This window comes from Stenella coeruleoalba (genome assembly GCF_951394435.1).
Source record: "Stenella coeruleoalba genome assembly, chromosome: 20".
NCBI classification, from domain to species: Eukaryota; Metazoa; Chordata; class Mammalia; order Artiodactyla; family Delphinidae; genus Stenella; species Stenella coeruleoalba.
Window position 1 is genome coordinate 36,518,038 of NC_137166.1, and position 22,196 is coordinate 36,540,233.

A 22,196-nucleotide genomic window follows, 5' to 3' on the forward strand; every position below is an offset into this window, starting at 1 on the left:
CCAGGGGTTCTAATGTGCAGTTATTGAGTCAACTATCATAGGTGAGATTACCCAGTCTTATCTCTTTATACACCATCAATGTGTTGACAGGGTCCTAAATTTACATCTTCAGCCTGGGCTGCAGCCCTTCTAACTCTATTCTTATAAACCCACTGCTTCCTCAGCATTGTTCCTTGAACGTCTAATAAGCATCTCTAATTTAACATGAACTCTTATTTTTACCCCACTCCCATTTCCGCCCCAAATTTAATTCTATCAGCTCCAAGTTCAAAATATATCCAGAATCCAACCATTCCTCACCAACTCCAGCTCTTCTACCTGGGCCCAAGTCATCCCTCTCCAGGGTTTTATTACAATAGATTCTCAACACAGCCACCAGATGCATTTAAAATACCACTTGGTTTATGTTGCTCTTCTGCTCAAACCCTTTAAAGGCTTCCCATCTCACTCAGGATAAAAGCCAAAGTCTTTACAATGGACCTAATTGGGTCTTTCACAACGTCTGACTTCAAATCCTACTATCTACTTAACTTGCTGTCACCCAGCCATACTGGCTTCCTTCCTCTAATAAACCAGGCATGCTCTGCCTTAGGGCCTTTGCAGGCCCACTGCTGGGAAGTTTTCTCAAATATACTCCTAGCTAACTCCCTCACTTCCTTTAAAGTTCAAATATCACCTTATCAGTGAAGTCTTCCCCAAATAACATAAATAAAAATAGTGTCCAACTTCAATACTTCCTTATCTCTCTTCTTTCTCATCTGTTATACTGTGTATTTACTTGCTTGTTTACCTTCTGTCTTCACCACTAGGATGTAAGTTCTGTGAAGGAAGAGATTTTGTTTTGTTTATGATTGTATCCTTAGCCCTGAAAAGTGCCTGACACACAGTGGGTCCATAATACATATCTGATGAATGAATTAATATATAGACATATTTTCACCACTATTTTTCCCCACACAAATGGTTAAACTTTCCAGTTTCTCTGCTTACTATACCATTGCAATGATATAAGCAAACTGAAAGTTTAAATGTGCTAATTGACTTGGAAGGGTTTGACATGACAGGGTTTGACAGGTTAGCAGTGGGACTATACAGCCATATACACTATACGTACATGTGTATGTATACAAATGTATATATGTATGTAAACATAGATACATATATACTATATATAACCATGCGTCCTATCCAGTTTAGCAACTGCAAGGAATGCAGACTATCCAGTGATCCAAACCCCACAATTTTTTCTTCTCAGAGTACCAACAATCATCGATTCTAATGGCACTAATATCCTCATGACAAGAGTACTGCCTTCCATATACCATGAAAAATATTTCAAATGGCGTCACCGGCTCTGTACATTCAAAACTAGTTAGATTTATAGAACACTCCACATAACAACAGCAGAATAAACATTCTTTTCAAGTGCACACACAAACATACACACACACAAAAAAAACTAGTTAGATAAAAGGCAGAAAGCAAAACTACTGTTTGAACTGCCTGAATCATACACACAAGGCTATCTAAAATAATGGGTTACATGCCTCTGTATTCAGTTAGCTGGGAACAATATGAATGGCCTTTCTGGTTCACACAGTCTCTCCCTAGTCCTTATCCACCTACTCCCCACCTCAATCCCACAAAGTTACACAAGTATACCAAATTTAAAAAAAAAAACAGATAAAAGAAATTGAACAATATAAACCTAGCAGAAATCGGAAATCACTCCAACTTCAAACTTTAAATAATTTGCCTAGTGAGAGCAGCCCTCAGATGCACTGTGACTCAGCATTTTATGATGCCTGAGACATGAAATGAGATAAAGGTCTTGTTCCCTTCATGGCATTACCTAAATATGGAGCGAAAATAAATGAGCTACCTTAAAAACACAAACTCAGTGGCTGAAATGTTACAGCGCTCAACCTCATGCAGATCTGACTCAATATGTGATGACAGGGAGGACGGCAAGTGTCAGCTGAAGCACACAGAACCCTTCTGAAATAACTTGACCTGTAACTTTAGCAAATAACAATGCTGACTACAATTAACACTCAGAAATGGAGAAAATATTGTGACTAAATGAAAATAAAAAATATATGAACTGCGGCGACTGATTTCAGTCAGGTAAAAAAAATAACTTAGACCTGGGGTGGGGTGGGGGGATTCACCCAGCTACTCTTCACTAGAAAACAGAAGCTAAAATTGAACCAAGGGAAAACACTTGCTATAAAAACATTAAGTAAAACTGAAACAAATAGAAAAGTTCAGCTCTTTTTGACTCGTTATGGACAGAAAGAAAATAAGATGAAAATAAAATAATAAACTATATGAAGGTTGCAATAAAGACAAAGTTTTCAGTTTATATTCTCGTGTGGAGTACAAACGGATGGAGGAAGAAGAGAATATGGTACTTGGCAAGCAGGGAGAGCTGGATATCTGAGATCAGGAAGAAGGACTGAGGAGTATTCCACATAGGCAATGGAGGAAGTTGGGGAATTCCACTTGGGAATCCAAGAATTGAAATAAAGACAATGAATAGAGACGTGGAGACAGCTTATAGGCAAATGGGCCAAAAAAAGTTGCTAATACTTACTTAGTTTTAGCTCCTGTTTTTAGTACTCTGTATTAACTTTTTTAATCCTCAAAACAAGCCAATGCTATAAATACTATTAAACCCCATTTCACACGCGAGGCGACAGCCTCAGAAAAGCTAAGTAACTTGTTCAAGGTCACATTGTTAATAAATGGCGGAGTCAGGCTACCAGCCCACACACTCTAACTCCACCACAACTTTATACTGCCTCTTATGAACCACTCAAAATGTGAAAAGGAAGTGGGGGAATTGAAATTATTGAGGCCTTTACTGCATTCAAAACTAGACCATCTGCATTCAAAAACAGAGTGAACTTCCCCTAAGGAACTTACAGCCCATTAATGGAGTTCAGACTCACAGCAAAATACCACTCAATACCACATCAGACCTATCTTACAAAAGGCACAAGCCAAGGATAGTGGGAACTCAAATGAGATAGCAATGTTCACCAGGTTGTGGAATCTAGGAAGACGTCACTGAAACAGCAGCATTTTGGACAGGATTTGAGAAAACTGGAAGAGTTAGGTGAAAGGAGCATCATGACTTCACATCAGTTAACTCCCCAGGGTTTTCAGGATAAATTTCAACTCTTTGGCATGGCACTCAATGCCCTCCAAACTAGGTCTGGGGGAAAGCCAGGGAGAAGGGATTATCCTAAGTGAGATGCCTATGCTGGAGTCTTTGTTCCCGGTTCAGGTTCCAAAGGATCAGAACATCTTATTTTTTCTGTCTCCATAAATCGTTAGTGGGTTGAAGGTAGGCACCATGGCTTATTCTTAACACTCCACTCCACCAGTCCAGGCGTCCATAGCTCTTAGCACATGGCAGGTGCATAGCAAACATTTTCTGAAGCAAATCTAAATCATGGGCAACAATCACCAGATGACTGTGCGCCCAACCAGGCTGCCTGATACCATCTAGACCTCTGGTGTTGGCTAATTTTAAAGCTACCAAGAGACCTAAACACATGATCCGGAGGTAACAGGTGGAACTTGTGGATCTAGATGCCACAAACCAATTGTGAAGGGACATGAGACAATTGTGAAAATCTAAACACGGACTAGGAATTAGGTGAAGGAATTCATTTCATTACATGTGGTGATGTGATTATGCCTTAAAAAGTCATCTGTTAGACTTATATAGAGTATTTATAAACTTAATGATTTCCCTTAAAACACTGGAAGTAGGGAGTATGGGGGCAATAGATGAAACAAAGTGGGCAAAATGTAGCTAACCGTTCGGTATATTATACTACTTTTGGTGAATGTCTGAAAATGCCCTAATATAAAACACACACAGCACACACACACCCAGGTGCTGTTTTTCATTGTAAACCCCGAGGGAACCAGATCCAGAGGGTCCACCGGCGGCAGCTCGCATTCTGAGGACTACCTCCGCGAGCCCGAACCGCCTTTCTCTCCCGCCGGACTCGAAGCGGACCGAGGGGGCGGCTGTGGGGGCCGCATCGGCCTCTTCATCCTTTCAGCACCCCCCTAAACGCCTCTGGAGAGAGCTGGTGCCACGGAGGGTAGCGTGCAGACTTAGTTATCCCGGTTTCTACGCTGGACTTCGCCCAGCGGCCCAGAGCCTCAAGGCAGTAGACCACCTCACCCACTTCCTCAGCGCCCGAGACGCCGCCACCACCTCGGCCGAGTGCTCGAGGCGGGCTCCGAGAAGCAACGTCACGGCGCGCCGTGCGTCGGTTCAAAGGTCGGCCCTGCCCCCGCCTCCCCCTCGCTGCCTCGCTCGGCCTGCGCTGCCGCTGCCGCTGCCGCCGCCGCCGCCGCCGCCGCTGCCGTGGGCCCGGCTCCGCTCCGCCTGCTCCGCCGCCTTCCTCCCTGAGCGCTGCCAGGCCGACCGCCATGGCGAACGTGGCCGACACGAAGCTGTACGACATCCTGGGCGTCCCGCCCGGCGCCAGCGAGAACGAGCTGAAGAAGGTATTGGGGAGCGGGCGGCCCGGGCAGGGTGTGAGGGGCGCAGGCCTGAGCGGCTGGGACTGCCAGGCCGCGCTGTGGGGCGGCCCGCTAGCCGGCGGCGGCGGGCCCAGGCTGGGGGCCGGCGGCAAGACCGGCCCGCCGCGGGCCGCGCACTCCAGCCTCGGCTGACCTTGGGCCGCCGGCCCCGCCCGCCCGCCTACAGATGCAGCAAATATAAACCCACCCCTGAGCAAACACGACGAAAACGCTTCCTTCCTCCCTCCCCCGGCGGGCGCCGGAGGCCTGGCGCTCTCGGGAGGCAGCTGCCTGCCCGGCCCTCCCCGCGCCGAGGTCACCACCCTGGAAAAACAGGTTGGACCGAGACGCCCAGCGCATCCCGGCCCCGGGAGAGGAGTTGACCGCGCCGCGGACGTCGGCACCCGGGCCGCGTCGGGGCTGGTCTGGGGCCTGGCGGAGGGTCGAGGCCGCCCCCGCCGGGTGCCTGTGGGAACTTAGGGATGTTTCCTGGGAGCCGCGGCCGCGGAGCTTCTCCCCGCCTTTCTCCCTCGCCCATTGACCCGGAGGTGTCGTGGGTCTGTGTCTGGGTGCATTGTTCTGTGGGCAGGTAACCCAAATGTTATGTGCTCGTTTCAGGAAAAAGCTGTGGGTCCCAGCCAAACACCTGAGCGTACACTGACTAAAAATAAATAGAAGGCCTCATTATCGCTGTTTGCATTGCTGCGAATCTTTTATCTCAGGATTTCAAAGCATTTGAGGCATTTGATTAAGCCACACAGCATCTTCACGGGGCTTAGAGTATCCGAATTTGTAAGCTTAGAAAAATGAGAATGCTCCTTAGGCAGTGGGACGGGTGCAATTGAGAGTAAAAGCACTTCCTGTTACCTTACCGGAAATGCTATTCTGTGTTACATAATTCAGGTGTCTGTGAATGAACGCTTAAGTGCTTTATATCTCAGCCACCCAAATGTATGCAGCTTCACTAAGACCGAGGTCACTCCAGTTAAGACCCCAATCAATCCACCGTATGAAAATAAACCATGACCTAGGAGCTTGTCTTGGCTTTTTCCTGGTGCTACAATTAGAGGAGCCATCGTGAGCCAGATTCTTACCTTAGCTTAATTTTTTTTTAACATCTTTATTGGAGTATAATTGCTTTACAATGGTGTGTTACTTTCTGCTTTATAACAGAGTGAATCAATTATACATATGTTCCCATATCTCTTCGCTTAGCTTAATTTTAATAATAGTGTTTTTGCAGGCTGTAGAGCTTAACAGTCATTTCTCTTTAGAGTTAATTGGAGTCGTCTTGGTCTGCTTACGGGCCATCAAAGACATTTGACAATAGTGAAAATAGGGGATTTTTCAGTATTTTGTTTTTCTCTGTGGCTTTGTTTCATTGTTTGTATCTGGCTTTAGTATAACTTGTTTTCAAGTATAACTACTGTCTGCTTTGTTATTAGTGAGAAAACAATATTAAGATGGAATATGCCCAACAATGCTAATGAATAAAGGATATTTTGGGAGGTTATGATTTTAGAACATTGCTTCTCAGAAAATTGGATGTTACGTTAGTACTCACAAATCTTTAAACTGGTCTTTATATATAACCTTTTTTTTTTAAATCTTTTATTGAAGGCATACAGAAAGTTAGCCAAGGAATACCATCCCGATAAGAATCCAAATGCTGGTGACAAAGTAAGTTATTTGAGACTTTTTTCCCCTGAGATTTCTGTTTTAAACTTAAATCGCCCTTCTTGGGAAAAAAAGGGAATGTTGTAAGAAAAGTCCATTTATTCCCATAGTGCCAAAGTTTTATGTTAAGAGTATTTTGGTTTTACAATGGGAATACTAACATTCGGGGCAGTGGTAGGTGGTAAATAGGACCAGAATCAAACCAAAGGTAACTTGTAACTTTTCTTTTAGAATTAAATGAATTCTAGATTCCTGTAGCTTTTTATTTGTAAATCCAATTGTTTTACTTTTTCTTTATAGTTCAAAGAAATAAGTTTTGCATATGAAGTACTATCAAATCCTGAGAAGCGCGAACTATATGACAGATATGGAGAACAAGGTCTTCGGGAAGGTAGCGGCGGAGGTGGTGGCATGGATGATATTTTCTCTCACATTTTTGGTGGGGGATTATTCGGCTTCATGGGCAATCAGAGCAGAAGTCGAAATGGCAGAAGAAGAGGAGAGGACATGATGCATCCACTCAAGTGAATATCTTTTTTCTTTTTTAAAAAAAATGCTAAATACTTTTTTTCAAGTAGAAGTACTCAGTAAAAGAGAAGAGGCATCAAAAAATACTCTGTCCATCAGAAAAAAAAAAAATCTTCCATTTACCATGCTGTCCTCATTGGGTGACTAAGTTGAATTTAATAACCTGAATGTTGGTATTTTGCTAACAGATCTTAAAGGATGGTTGGTGTTTTTACAGAGTAGGAAGATTGATTTGGTATATGCTTCTGAGGCTGCTTGTTTTTAAATTTTCAATGATGAAGATTCTTTTCTTTGAAGTATTTAGACCTCCTGAGTTACTTTTTATTTAAAAACTTACAAATTGAGTGACCATCTGGCTAGTTTGTTAACATGTTACAGTAACTCATTACTTGTTCCTCAGTCTGAACTGTCCTAAATTGATTTCCACTGAGCTTGCTGGCCTCAAGCCTGACATTAACCTGCCAACATATGAATGGTACCTGACCTTGATCTTAGACTGTGAACCCAATATGAAAATAACTATTTTACTTTGCAAAATTTGTGAGATCTTTTGTCCCGTTAACTTTTCATGGACCAGTAATGGTTATACTAGTAAATGCCAGAGACTGAAGTTCAAGTGTTTATTTGAAATATTTCATAGTATCTAGTTTATACATTTGAGTAGGTAAGAGGAAGTAAAGTGTAATTTGTTAAAATTTTCCTGTTATTACAACATTTCATTTTGGATGGCTTTATAATATTCCATTCCATCATTTATTTAATCATTCCCTTTTCTGTAGGATGTTACCAGTTTTTTCCTATCATAAATAGCGCTGCTATGAGTATCTTTATGTACAGCTTTGTCTCTCCTTGGCAGAGATTCCTGGGCAGGCATCAGTGTTTTGAGGCTGATACATATAACTAAATTGCCTTGTAGAGGATTGTGCCAGTTTAGCCCCACTGGTGGAGAGTGCCAGCTTCACTAGACCATTACCCACATTTTTCCTTCTTTTGCCATGTTTGTTGAAGTGAAGATTTTTCTGGCCTCTTACACAGCAGTGTTGCTTACTAATTGTAGTTTAATATGTTAGGGGAAGAAGACCTACCTATCATGTAAATCGTTGGTTAAAGGTTCTTAGGAGGAGGTTAAAGCCTGATGGAACCAAGTGCTTTGGTCTAAGGTCTAGATATGCCGTTGTTTGGAAGTGCTGGTAGTGTTTTGACCATAAATGTTTTATTATACTGTCTAGAATGTATAAAAGATAACAATTTTGAGAAAGTTTGAATGCCACAAAATAGTATAGGTGCTTTGCAAAGCACATTTAACTTCTTTTGATCCTCTATTTTTTTTTTTGCGCGCGGTACGTGGGCCTCTCACTGCTGTGGCCTCCCCCGCTGCGGAGCACAGGCTCCAGACGCGCAGGCTTAGTGGCCATGGCTCACGGGCCCAGCTGCTCCGCGGCACATGGGATCTTCCCCGACCGGGGCACGAACCCGTGTCCCCTGCATCGGCAGGCGGACTCCCAACCACTGCGCCACCAGGGAAGCCCTGTTCCTCTATTTTAAAGTAAACTTTTACCATTAAAGGAGATTTAAAAACACCATGAGAAAGGTAAAACCAAATTAAATGCATTGCTTGCAAATTGTAAATAATATTTTTGAGACTTTTGATGTATATAGATTTGGAAATGAATGGTCCTGCAGTTCAGATATGCTGTATGAATAAAGACGAGTTGGGTTTTATCAGTTGGGATTTTTAATAGGCTTTTTAACTTGGCCATTTTGGGGTCATAGACCCCTTTGAAATTTTTGCAAAAGTTGCTCAAGTTTTGGTTATAATTCACTGCGTTTTTCAGACATCTAAAACTTGCTGTAGGCTCTTTCTTGGAAACCTATTCTTCTCATCTTTCACACTCTAGATAAGGTCAATTTTTTTTTTTTTAAGACATATGCAATCTAATTGCCTCCTGTAAATTGTAATGTAACTTTGTAGCGTTTCTGAATTGTCCTTGAAGGGGACAGAGCCTTATAGTAGAGCCTGGACTCTGGAGCCAGACTGCCTATGTGATCTTGGGCAAGTTACTTCTCTGTGCCTCAGTTTTGTCCTGTAACATGAGGATAATAATTTTACCTCATTCAGGGGGTTGGATTAGGTGGAGGTCTTCTTGAGGCCAGAAGAAGGTGTGATGTTTTGAGTTTGTGCAGTTATCAGCTTTATCAGGAAATGCAGCACAGTGAATTATTGGCCTGATCCTTTAAGTTCTGGCTTTGAGCAATACATATATTGTTTATAGCCATAAACAATTTGAGCTACAAAATAAAATCTCACTCAGTTGATTTATGTAAGATGTTCTTGAATTCTTTGTTTAAAAGATTATAGTGGAATTTGCTATATCAGCTATTGTTTATATCTTGAATTTAAGAGAACTTGGCAAAATTTGAACCTAATTCTTTTCTCCCCAGAGTATCTTTAGAAGATCTGTATAATGGCAAGACAACCAAACTACAACTTAGCAAGAATGTACTCTGTAGCGCATGCAGTGGGTAAGTGTGTTTTCTGGTTATGAAATGAATTTCATCCATTCTTTCAGTGGCACATTGAGTCCATATCAGATAAAAATTGTTCATGATTTCAAACTGACTACCCAACCCAGAACACTTTCTGATACCTCTGAAAGTATTTAAATACCAGTCATTGGGCGTTGAAGATGAAGGTGAAAAGCACAATTCCTATTTGTCATGGCCTAGGGGGCATATTCTAATTTATACTTTTGCTTGCTTTAGCCAAGGTGGAAAGTCTGGAGCTGTTCAGAAGTGTAGTGCTTGTCGGGGTCGAGGTGTACGCATCATGATCAGACAGCTGGCTCCAGGAATGGTACAACAGATGCAGTCTGTGTGTTCTGACTGTAATGGAGAAGGTATGCATGCCAGTGTTTCTCTGCTTTTATGTTGGATGGATTGGGAATGCAGAAGTTGGAGAGGCTTACAGTTTTTCTTTTTCAACGTGTGTTTGTATTCATCTTATTAAAGATACAGAGGGTTCTGAAAGAGAAATGTAAAAATAATATTTCCTTATGTATAGGCCCAGTGAACACAGATAAACAGTAAACTTAATATTATGTTGAGTGAAATGTTAGTCTTTTTTCATTCCAAAAAGATGGGGCAAAGTTTTTTGTCCCTTTATATTTTAAAAAGTTATATTTGGTAAAAGAGAGCAAATTGTTTAGTTCTCATTCTGATAAGTGGAGAATTTTACTGTAAGCTTTAGTTAGCTTTTGAGGATAGATTATTGCAATTGAAGCTCTTTTTACAGAAGTAAATATTTTAGGCTTTGTGGGCGAATGTTTTCTGAAACTGCTATTCACTTCTGCCCTTTTAGCACTTTTATAGCCACAGACAATATGTAAACAAGTGGGCATGACTGTCTTCTAGATAAACATTACTTATAGAAACAAGGGCATGCCCATTTTGGCCTGTGAGCCTTAGTTTGCCAGCCCTTGTTCTAGAGCAGTGCTATCCAAAAGAATTTTTCTGTGATGATGGGAAAGTTCTGTGTATGTAATGTCTAGTATAGTAGCCACTAGCCACCTGTGTATGACTGAGGAACTGAACCTTTTTTTTTTTTTTTTTTTTTGCGGTACGTGGGCCTCTCACTGTTGTGGCCTCTCCCGTTGCGGAGCACAGGCTCCAGACGGCATGTGGGATCTTCCCGGACCAGGGCACGAACCCGTGTCCCCTGCATCGGCAGGCGGACTCTAAACCACTGCGCCACCAGGGAAGCCCTGAACTTTTAATTTTAATTATTTTTAAATTAAATAGCCACATTGGCTAGTGGCTACCACATTGGGCAGTTCTAGAACATCCTTTTCCAAATTGCTTCTGGCAGAGACAAGATAATTTGGAGAAGCTGCATATCATATTCCCCTTCTGGAGTGTCTCAGGGCATTTTACCTTATTAAAGTTGCTAACAATTCCCACTCTCAAGAAATCAGAATTGACTGAAATCTTTTCCCATGTGCCGTTACCATTTTAAGGAACTGGTGCTTTGCAGAACATACTTTGCAGAAGCAGTGTTCCTGAAGTCACTTATACATGTCATCTGAGCATTAAAGTGTGCCACTAATCAGCCATCAGAAATTGATGGTATTTTTTTTTCACAGTATACTATATGTACAGCTTTGGTTTTATTTTATTATAGCACTGATCAAATATTTCAGAAGAATACATAGAAGAAAAAAACTGTTAGAGTTATAAAGGATGTTTAAATCTTTATTTGGGTTGTCTCTCTCCATTGTTAAATTTAAATGAAACTAAGACAAAAAAATGAAAAAGCAGTTGTAGAAGTTCCAGCATCCGACCACCCATTTTGTTTGCTTGATCATTAGGCTTTGTTTTAACTTAGGAAGTAGAGTCAGGAGTTAAGAAAATATTGTTTAAGATACTTTATACTCTGGAATAGAGGAGACTAGGTAGCTGGGTCCTTTAGGTAACCTGCAGTAAGATGTGAGTTTTTGTTATTAAGAATGATATTTCAATCAAAAGTTCAGGTAGCAGTTTAAAGACATTCAGGAAATTTATTTAGTGAATAAAGGCATTATCAAGACCTATCTTACTTAAGAGTGCGGTAGAGTACCCTTGCTGGAAGTTTGAATGACCTCTTTTTCCAGGGGAGGTAATTAATGAAAAGGACCGCTGTAAAAAATGTGAAGGGAAGAAGGTGATTAAAGAAGTCAAGATTCTTGAAGTCCACGTAGACAAAGGCATGAAACATGGACAGAGAATTACATTTACTGGGGAAGCAGACCAGGCCCCAGGAGTGGAACCAGGAGACATTGTTCTTTTGCTACAAGAAAAAGAACATGAGGTAATTTCCTTTTTGTTTGTTTTATTTTTGCCTCAGAAGACCAGAAATGGGTCTTGTATGCAAGATATAGGTTAGATCAGTTTGAGTTTCCTGAAGCAACACTGAACATAGATGAAGTTGTTAAGTCCTTAGGCTGAGTTCATAAGAACTGACTTCTTTAGTAGACCAACAAGACAGGTGCTGTCAGAAGCACTGTAGAAGGAGTTGGTCTGGGTCCCAGCTCTGCCATTGACTGGCAGTATAACCTTAAGTAATCCTGTTGTGTCTGTACCTCGGTTTCCTTATTTATGAAAATAAGGGCATTGGACCAGATAATCTAGGCAGCCTAGGTTTCACTGTGAAACTCCTTGGATGGTTGGTGAGGGCTTCAGTCCTCAGTACTGCTCTGTTGACTTGTTTTACATATTGGGTATCTATGTGAGCTTTCTTGAAAGAAAAGGTTCTGCGGTTTTAAAAACATTTTATTTTTAAATTTCTTTTTTTTTTTTGGCTGTGCTGCGCAGCTTGTGGGATCTTAGTTCCCCAGCCAGGGATTGAACCTGGGCCCACGGCAGTGAAAGCACCGAGTCCTAACCACTGGACTGCCAGGGAACACCCTATTTTTAAATTGCTCATTGACTCTGTATTGTATCCATTAATGTACATGGCAAAATGTACTGGGCTGATGATGTGGCCTGGTATATATTATTTTGATTATACCATTGTATTTTTTAAATGTGCGATGGAGTATATTTTAAGTTTTTTGTTTGTTTTTTGATTTGGACCATTTTTAAAGTCTTTGTTGAATTTGTTACAATATTGCTTCTGTTTTATGTTTTGGTTTCTTTGGCCACGAGGCATATGGGATCTTAGCTCCCCGACCAGGGATTGAACCCGCAACCCCTGCATTGGAAGATGAAGTCTTAACCACTGGGCCACCAGGGAAGTCCCCTAAATTCTTGGATATAGAAGCATTTGACAAGATTCTGGCTTTGTACTTGATCGCACTGCCATTTTGAATTCCTTTGGAAGCATTTAGATTACAAGTCAGCCGCCTTTTTTAGTTCACACCAGAATTTTCTCCCATTTGATGGTGATTTCTACAAATGAAGTAAATTTTAAAAATCACTTCAAGAATCCAATAGAGATTAAAGCGATATTGAGATGCAGATTCTGGGAATTTGATTTGATTCATTCCCTCATTAGATTGTGGCTTGCTCTCCTAGACAAGCCTTTCTCAAGGTATACTAGTCGAATTTATTGCCTCAGCAAAGCTGTAAATTGCTATATATCTTGGCCTTTTGTGAATATTGCCAAACCTACCAGTGGCAAGGGTCCCTAGATTGCTTTTGTGGTTGTTTTTTTTAAGGAGTAATTTCTAGAATTCTGCCTTAGAGTGTTACGGATTAAAATATTCTGTAAGAATTTGGGATTTTAAAAAATAGAAATCACTGACCTTGGAGACAAGGGACTTAAGTTCTGGCTCCCATTTATTAGCTTTAGCTTCCCTGGGCTTGGCTTTGCATACTAAAAAAAAAAAGTCATCCCTCAGAAAGATGGTGTAGAATCAAATGAGATAATGAATAAGCTGCTCTTCTTTCTTGGGGCTGTGAGGAGGAGGCATTTGGAAGTAAATCACCTCCAAAATTATTGGCAGCAGTGGAATTGCATGGAATTTCCAACAGACAGCAGATGTTACTGGTTGTCTAAAGTAGAAAGTAGAAGATGATAAAGGTTAGAATGGAAGTTCATCTAGTAAGAGGTCAAAGATTGTTCCTTCTTGGTTTTATTGTGACCGGTAAAGTAAATTTGAGCCCAAAATGAGATTTAGGTATCTTGTTTTGTTTATACCACTGAGAATATTCTTAACCTTCTTAAGAAAAATTGATTAGTTTGACTAGTTCATGAACATACTCGTATTTTGTTTGGGGCTTTCTTTTTTAAAAAAGCTCTCAACACTTGTGCTGAAGGAATTGTGAGGCCGTGAGATCAGGGTGGGTACTGTAGCTGAAACAGAGTGTAAATCTTCTGATCAAAAAACAATTCAATTTTGAGAGTGCTGTGTATGCATGTGTATCATCTTTCAGTACTGGTGTGTGTGTATTTTGGTAATCTTGCTATCATGGTGCATTTGTACAGCAAAGAACCACAGTGGTGGGTAAGATCTGGTGATGTTAGTCTCTCTTCTATACTCTTTATTTTTCAGAAATTATTACAGCTTTTATGTGTTTTACTGTCTGGTTCTTGGTAATTTCTCCTCATTAGTCTGTTTTTTCAAAATATCCTGGCCATTCTTGCCTGTTTATTCTCTGTTTGAATTTTAGCATCAAATTGTCTAATATAACCACCCTTCCTGCTGGTCCCCTGCCCCACCCAAAAAAAACCCTAATACCATTTTTTATTGGAATTACTTTAAGTTGAGCTCTCCTATACAAGAACATAGTATCCCTTCATGCTTCCTACGTCTTTTTTTTTTTTTTAATTTATTTATTTGGTCTCACTGTGCAGCATGTGGAACTTCCCCAACCAGGGATGGAACCCGTGTCCCCTGCATTGGGAATGCGGAGTATTAACCACTGGACCACCAGGGAAGTCCACTCCCTACTGCTAATATAGCTTTAACCAAAGGATATTTGGTTAAAGATAGTTTTTGGAACAGTAATGTAATATGTTCAGAAACACTTTCATTTTATGAACTTGAAAAAGCATTGAAAAGTGCTGCATGAAAGAAACCGTATTGAAGTTAATTTTTCCACCCATTGTGAGAAACAGCTGAGTAAACTCTCATAGGAAATATACATTCAGTGGTTCTCAAACTTTAGCATACATTAGAATCCCCTGGAGGGTTTATTAAAACTACAGATTGCAGGTCCTCACCTTTATAGATTCTGATGCAGTGGTTATGGGATGAGGCCCAAGAATGTGCATTCCTAACCAGTTTACTGGTGCTGCTGAGGCTGCTGGTCCAGGACCACTGGTCAAGATAATGGTTTGAGATTAACTTTTCTTCATAGGTAAATTTAGGAGGATAATTTAGGAAAAGAGGATATCTTTCAGATTTCCTCTCTTCTCTGACTGAACCAGCCAGGATTATTCTTTAGAAGAGATAACTATTGTATTGAAAAAAAATTAGGTGACCTTTCACTGCAGTTAATTTTATTTCAGCTTAAATTTCAAAAGTTAACTATAGATATTTGTGAATTCTAATAAGCAAACGTTTTAAGTTGGGCATGTGTGAAATTGGATGTATTTTTCCCTACACATTGAACGCTCATTTTTTAATGTTTATTGAATAACCTTTGCATTACCTAGTCCATAGGCTTATGGTGTAATAATAAGCCAACTTTAGCATTTGTTTTACATTCACCTAAGCAAGTTTTGAATTTTAGGTGAGGTAAAATTTGTTTGTATTTGTATGAAGCATGGGGTTTGAGCCCCTTTACTGGCTGAGCATTACTGGTTGAGCTTTTTTAGTTGAACTTGGGCTTTCACCTTTCCCTGTTAGAATCACATCTGGAGGAAACTCCAAGTGAACCTGTTCTCCAGAATCCCACTGGGCCTTGTACACCTTTTCACTCACAGGCAGTGTTTCGAAATGGTCCATAATTGTAAAATATACCTGGTTCTGTTTTTGAAGTTTCAGTTGTACCTTATGAGTCATTGTTTTCCCAATTCCAATTCTTTCGTGATAGAAGCTTTTAGCATATTACTTGAGAATAGCTAGGTTTCCTTATATAAATTTAGGGAACCTAGGGATGGTGGCAGTTTGGCTTTTGCAGTAAATGGTAGAACTAAGGTTTTGAAATTGATTCAAGGAGCACAGAACAACAGTATGCCTCCATAATTTTTTAAAAAGATGTTTCTGGTGTGCTTTATTTGTAGGTGTTCCAGAGAGACGGAAATGATTTGCACATGACATATAAGATAGGACTTGTTGAAGCTCTATGTGGATTTCAGTTCACATTTAAGCACCTTGATGGACGTCAGATTGTGGTGAAATACCCCCCTGGCAAAGTAATTGAGCCAGGTAAATCTTGATTTTTGCCTGATCCAAGATTCTTTCTACAGTAGGTGACTGAAAAAAATATTGTTGTGCACCTTCTTGGGTAAAATTCTTAATATTTTCCCCTTTATTTACTCAAATAATAGGATGTGTCCGTGTAGTTCGAGGTGAAGGAATGCCACAGTATCGTAATCCCTTTGAAAAAGGTGATCTTTACATAAAATTTGATGTGCAGTTTCCTGAAAACAACTGGATCAACCCAGACAAGCTTTCTGTAAGTGTTCTCTAAATTTAGGCAACAGATGAGTTAAGTTTAATAATAGTTGTATTTCTGTGTCACCTTCCCTTTGTTTTGGGTGCTAAGATTAGATTACACAGTTTATTAATTTGAGTGATTGATGGGCTGTCCTGGTTGTTTTTAAAGTGAGGATACCTGATGTAAAAGTTTATGGGGCCGAGTAGGGAATAGTGAAGGAGTAAAGCAGACTGCGTGTGAGGTGGTGGTGGGAGGATTGGGGCTCCCTGGAGAACAGATATCTCACCTGAAGAGGGCAACCCCCCAGCTTAGCGTCTACTGGTTGTTCATGCAGGAAGGCATGTCTAGTGTGAAATTTTCCAGTGTTTAAATGTTAGCAACTAATTCTGTTTTTTGTTTTCTAAGCAATAGATGGGTTGTCCAAAAGATGTCTACAGATTTGGTCTGTGGATCATCCATTTGTGATCTCTGGCTTAAAGTGCAAAGACTAACTGTCAAACATATACCTTGGATTGTATCAAAAGGGAACTTGATAGTGGATGAAGATAATCTTCCAGCTAACCTTATTTTTCTTTATTTTAATGAAGGAATTAGAAGATCTTCTGCCATCTAGACCAGAAGTTCCGAACATTATTGGAGACACAGAGGAGGTAGAGCTTCAAGAGTTTGATAGCACTCGGGGCTCAGGAGGTGGTCAGAGGCGTGAAGCCTATAATGATAGCTCTGATGAAGAAAGCAGTAGCCATCATGGACCAGGAGTGCAATGTGCCCATCAGTAAACTCTGCAAACAAATTGCACAGGTGGATTTTCTTTCCACACTTGCCTGGTTTGTTTTCAGCGATCCAGCTGGTCAACCCAGATGAACTGATGGACATCTGTTGGTCTATGTGTAACTTTTAAAATTGGTATAGTATCTACAGAGTGTATAATTTAAACTAACCACAAAGCTTTACATCTTCATTTCGACTGTTCTGTAGCAGAATAAAGCACTTGAAAGGAAACAAGACTCCCTTTCACATGTGGGTTATAAGTTTCAGTCCTGGTATCTGTGCTTGATTTTTATCAGTTTTGTGTAGATTTTATGTTTCATATTTTAAATTCAAATCCCACATTGTAAAGTTTGTGTACAATTTGTCCTGAAGCTTTGTGTTTGGCTGCACCTGCATAAGCTGCTACAAATAGAATAAAGAATTTCATAGCCTGTATCTATCATTTAGATGCATGGAAAAATGGGCTTTGCACACAATGGGTTTGGAGCTGACTGGGAACAATGGAAAAAATAACATTAGCTGAGCTGTGGTTGTAAAGTTTGGGGTTTCTCCCCCGGCCCTTTTTTTTTCCTTTTTTTTCTTTCTTTCTTTTTTTTTTTTTTTACCATCTTGTGAAAGGTTTCTGAAACTCAATAATAAAAAGCAGTTGGTGTAAATTACTCTTTGTCTCACATTTTTAGAAGGAAGAAGTATTTTGAACGGTAAAATCTATCCTTAAACTGGAGAATGTACCCTTAGGTCTGGTTCTTAAACAGCCCTTAAAAACCCATTGGCCTGAAGCTTATGCCTCAGGCACATGCCCATTTTATAGTTTCAAAAGATAAAAGAGAGTTTGATATGTTGGTAGAAACAGGCTTTATTGGCTTCAATTAATGCTTTGTAGAGTCAAGGATATCTGAGTTATGTAACTTCTAAGTTATGATCCTGAGCACTGGGGCCAGGTTAACCTGGCCTGTATTTCCTCACCTCACCCCCTTTTTAAAAAAATAAGGTAACAGTAAATCAATATTAGAACCATGTCTGCATAGAACCTGTTAAAATGCTCTGTTTTCATTAAATGTTAAGTTAAAGATTCTCTTGTGTCCATTAAGTTGAATATTTGAGATTGGGGGGGAAGCATTGATTACTATTGTTTTATAGAAAAGTAAGACTCTTAGGCTGGTATGAGAAAAATCAGGTAAAACTACTATGAAAAGGATGTTGTATTGCTCTTCTTTCATCTTCTACTACCTTCTTTTCATTCCCAGAGTAGGTATTTTTAGAACACACTTTAATTTTAGGGAAAAGAGACATCATTTATAGATTTTACATTTGTAAAAGGACAAATGGGAGAAAGCCGAAAACTAAAAATTTTCAATGTATTATGCCATCCCTGAGCCTAATTGTAGTACTTGTAGTTTATTTCTAGGTCTACTAGAACCTGAATGAAAAAAAAAAAGGTGTCCTTGCATTAATCAAGGCCTTGAGGTTTAAATTATTGCCCTATCCACTCTACCTCCATTGTACAAAAACTATTTTACAACCAGCCTGGGCAAGATGCAACAGCATAGTAGTTTTGTATCCAAGGTTACTTCCCCACAACAACTTTAAGTAAGAAATGCAGTGGCAATACAAAGTTTGTAGCCTTTCCAATAAAGGTTTATAAAACATTAGAGCTGTTCAGTGTAGTCTTTCTTTCAGTTCTACCCAGGTTTTTGGACTACAGTAGAGAACCATATGGAAGGGGAATAAAACCTTGTTAAGGTCTGTTATTTCACTGAGTCTACTGGCTCTACGTTGTAGAGCATCTGTCTAAAGAATAAGCATATATCATCAGTACAAAGAACCTTTTATAACAGCTTTATTGAAATATAATTCATATATCATTAAATCTACTTTTTAAGGAATGTGTGCAGGGAATTCCCTGGTAGTCCAGTGGTTAGAACTTCGCTTCCACTGCTGGGGCCCTGGGTTCTATCTGTGGTCTGGGAACTAAGATTCTGCAAGCTGCGCAGCCAAAAAAAAAAAAAAGTGTGCAATTCAGTGGTTTTTAGTGTATTCACAGTGTTTTGCAACCATCACCACTGATTCCAGAATATTTTCATCACGCCAGAAAAGAAAAATCCGTTAGTATTTACTTGCAATCTCTAGTTTCTAAGTATTTGCCTATTTCAGATATTTTCTATAAAATGGAATCATGACAGTATGTAGCTGTTTGTGACGTGTTCATTTAGTATGTTTTCAAGGTTCATTCCTGTCATAGCATGTATTGGTATTTCATTTTTATGGCAAAATAGTACTCCATTGTATAGAAATACCATGTTTGTTTACTCATCCATCAGTTGGTGGACATTTGAGTTTTTTCCATTTGGAATAATGCTGCTGTGAACATTCATGTACAAATTTGTGTGTGGACATGTTTAAAATTCTTTTCGATAAACCTAGGAGTGGAATTGCTGGGTCACATGGTAACTGTTTAATCTTTTGAAGAACTGCCAAACTTCCAAAAAGGCTGCACCATTTTACAATACCACAATATATGAGGGTTTCAGTTTTTCCATGTAACTGCCAACACTTGCTGTCTTTTAGTATAGCTATCCTAGTGGGTATGAAGTGATTTTGATTTGCATTTCCTACAACTAATGATGTTAAGCATCTTTTCATGTACTTACTGGCCATCTGTGTGTTTCTGGAGAAATGTCTATTTCAGATCCTTTTCCCATACTTTATTCAATAGATTTTCTTACTGTATAACCTTTTTCTGTTCTAGGACACCATCTTACACTTAGTCATATCTGCATAGGTTCCTCTTGGCTGTAACAGTTCTGATTTTATTTGGTTTTGATTGGTGACCTAGACAATTTTGAGCAATAGTAGTCAGGTATTTTGTAGAATGAACAATGTAATATTAGTATTAACATGTAAAAGTTGATTCTGATAGTACTAGTTGCAGGAATGTATCAGTATGATGTTTAAAAGAAAAACCTGTTTTCTTTACTCAAAACACTTGATACTACCTGGAGTTAGACCCCACAGGTTAAGGGCTCAGTCCCATAAGACTGCCTGGTCTTCAGACACCAATCACAAGTCCCAGATTGTCACCTGTACTTTTGACCAACTGGTTATAAATGCAGGGTACCCACAACCCCCTCCTCGGTTTCAGTAATTTGCTAGAATGGCTCATAGAACTCAGGAACACTTTTCTTACTAGATTGATTACCAGGTTATTATAAGAGATACAACTCAGGAACAGCCAAATGGAATAGGGTCTAGGGGTCTCCCCTTCCCAGTGGTCTAGGGGTGGGACCGAAAGTTCCAACCTTCTTACCATATGGTTGGTTCACTCTGGTAAGCAGCCCCCCTCATTAATATAAACTCAGGAATAGCTGAAAGTGGCTTGTTATAAATTTAAAGACACATCACTAATCCCTATCAGGAAGTTCCATGGGTTTGGGGAGCTCTCTGCAGGAACCAGGGATGAAAACCAAATTATTTTTCTTATTCTATCACAGTGTCACAGTGTTATTGATATTTCAGTGAAACGGCTGCATATTATAAACTCTGTCAAGGCACGTGTAAAAGTTATTTCTAATAGTCTTGCTTGCATGAGTGAATCATTGTGTACTTTGGGAGAAACATGGGAAACTTTGCTCCCACCATCTGCCAGCTTTTTGCTTAGTTGTTCAATTCCAGTATACACGTATGGTAGTATCAGAATTGTTAACCCATACCCACATGGGAAAAAAAAAAACCTAATCAACTAGAGTACAGTGCTAAGCATAGTTCCTTTTATCTTTAATTTCACAGACTCCATTTCCAAAGTTACTTAGGAAAGGAGCCTTTCCCCCCACCCCCTTCCATGAGATTGTTTCATACGTTTGTAATATAGTTAAATTGTGTGATTGCATTCTACATTCTATCCTAGGAACCACCCCACCAACACCTCCTAAATGATTTTTTGAAATCTGCGTACAGGGAATTCCCTGGTGGTCCAGTGGTTAGGACTCCACGCTTTCACTGCTGAGGGCACAGGTTCAATCCCTGGTTGGGGAAGTAAAATCCCGCAAGCTGTGCAGAGTGGCCAAAAATAAATAAAATCTGCGTACATTGAGGGTCACTCTTTGTGTTGTGAAGTTCACAATGTCTTGACAAATGCGTAGTGTCATGTATTCACTAGTATGTCATACACAGTAAAAAAATCCCCTGAACTTGACCTATTCAACTCCTCTCCCACTTCTGATTCTGTGGCAAGTACTTACTGTTTTGCCTTTTCCAAAATTTCATATAGAGTAATATAGTATGTAGCCTTTTCAGTCTTTCACTTAGCAATATGCACTTAAGATGTGTTCATGTCTTGGGGACTTCCCTGGTGGCCCAGTGGTTAAGACTTCACCTTCCAATGCAGGGAGTGTGGGTTCAATCCCTGGTTGGGGAGCTAGGATTCCACATGCCTCATGGCCAAAAAGCCAAAACATAAAACAGAAGCAATATTGTAACAAAAATTCAATAAAGACGTTAAAAAAAAATGGTCCAAATAAAAAAAAAATCTTAAAAAAAAAAGATGCGTTCTTGTCTTTTTGTGGCTTGATAGCTCATTTCTTATTATTGCTGAAAAAGATTCCATTGTATGGCTATACCACAGTTTATCCCTTATCAGATTTATTTATTTGTTTATTTTTGGCTGTGTCGGGTCTGAGTTGCGGCACGTAGGCTCAGTAGTTGCGGTGCTCAGGCTTAGTTGCCCCTCAGCATGTGGGATCTTAGTTCCCTGACCAGGGATCGGACCCACATCTCCTGCATTGGAAGGGGGATTCTTAACCACTGGACTACCAGGGAAGTCCCACCTTATCAGATATTAGATTTGCAAATATTTTTTCCCATTCCATGGGTTGTCTTCACTTTCTTGATAGTGTCCTTTGAAGCACAAAGTTTTTAAAATTTTCATTAAGTCCAATTTATTTCTTTTATTACTTATATAAAATTTTTAACCAAAGGATATAACACCGGAAATGACCTTCAGTGTTCATTGAGGTATAGTAGCTGGTTTTTTACATACAGCAGTCATCTGGCTCTGGGAGTACATAGGACATTGTAGACCTTGCTTGGTTATTAATAATTTACTTGGGAAGCCTACATGAAGTTACTGTTCAACAGTTACATCAATTAAGTCTTGGGTATTTTGCCCCAAGTACTGATTATATTATAAAGAAATATATTTCTTTCAGTTTTATTGAAATACAATTGACATACAGCACTGTATAAGTTTAAGGTGTGACAGCATAATGATTTGACTTTCATAATCATGAAATGGTTGTCAATAAGTTTAGTGAACATCCATCATCTCATATAGATAACAGTAAAGAAATAGAAAAATATACTTTTTGTGTGTAACGGGAACTCAGGATTTGCTGCCTAAACTTTTATATAATATATAGCAGTGTTAATGACATTTATTACGTTGTACATTACATCCCTAGTACTTATAACTGGAAGTGTGTGCCTTTTGACTGTCTTCATCCAATCCCCCACACACACACCTCTGCCTCTGGTAACCACAAATCTGATCTCTTTGGTATGAGTTTTTGAGTTATAATTGACCTACAACTTTA

The 22,196-nt window shown here is 39.7% G+C and overlaps 1 protein-coding gene across 1 annotated transcript; it reads left to right on the forward strand.

Moving 5' to 3' along the window:
* Positions 1-4,000: 4,000 nt before the first annotated feature.
* On the forward strand, positions 4,001-17,236 carry DNAJA2 (DnaJ heat shock protein family (Hsp40) member A2). Its single transcript, XM_079908766.1, has 9 exons — positions 4,001-4,536; positions 6,172-6,231; positions 6,529-6,752; positions 9,199-9,279; positions 9,520-9,653; positions 11,403-11,599; positions 15,461-15,605; positions 15,728-15,855; positions 16,425-17,236. Exons 1-9 carry the CDS (start codon positions 4,459-4,461, stop codon positions 16,614-16,616), a joined length of 1,239 nt encoding a protein of 412 aa, XP_079764892.1. The 5' UTR covers positions 4,001-4,458; the 3' UTR covers positions 16,617-17,236.
* Positions 17,237-22,196: the final 4,960 nt, after the last annotated feature.

Bases quoted from the DNA above. Each gene is read 5' to 3' on its own strand.
- DNAJA2 (XM_079908766.1), top strand. From the start codon at position 4,459: ATGGCGAACGTGGCCGACACGAAGCTGTACGACATCCTGGGCGTCCCG. The intron at 4,537-6,171 runs GTATTGGGGAGC...CTTTTATTGAAG, and splicing joins GCGAGAACGAGCTGAAGAAG to GCATACAGAAAGTTAGCCAA. The intron at 9,280-9,519 runs GTAAGTGTGTTT...TGCTTGCTTTAG, and splicing joins CTCTGTAGCGCATGCAGTGG to CCAAGGTGGAAAGTCTGGAG.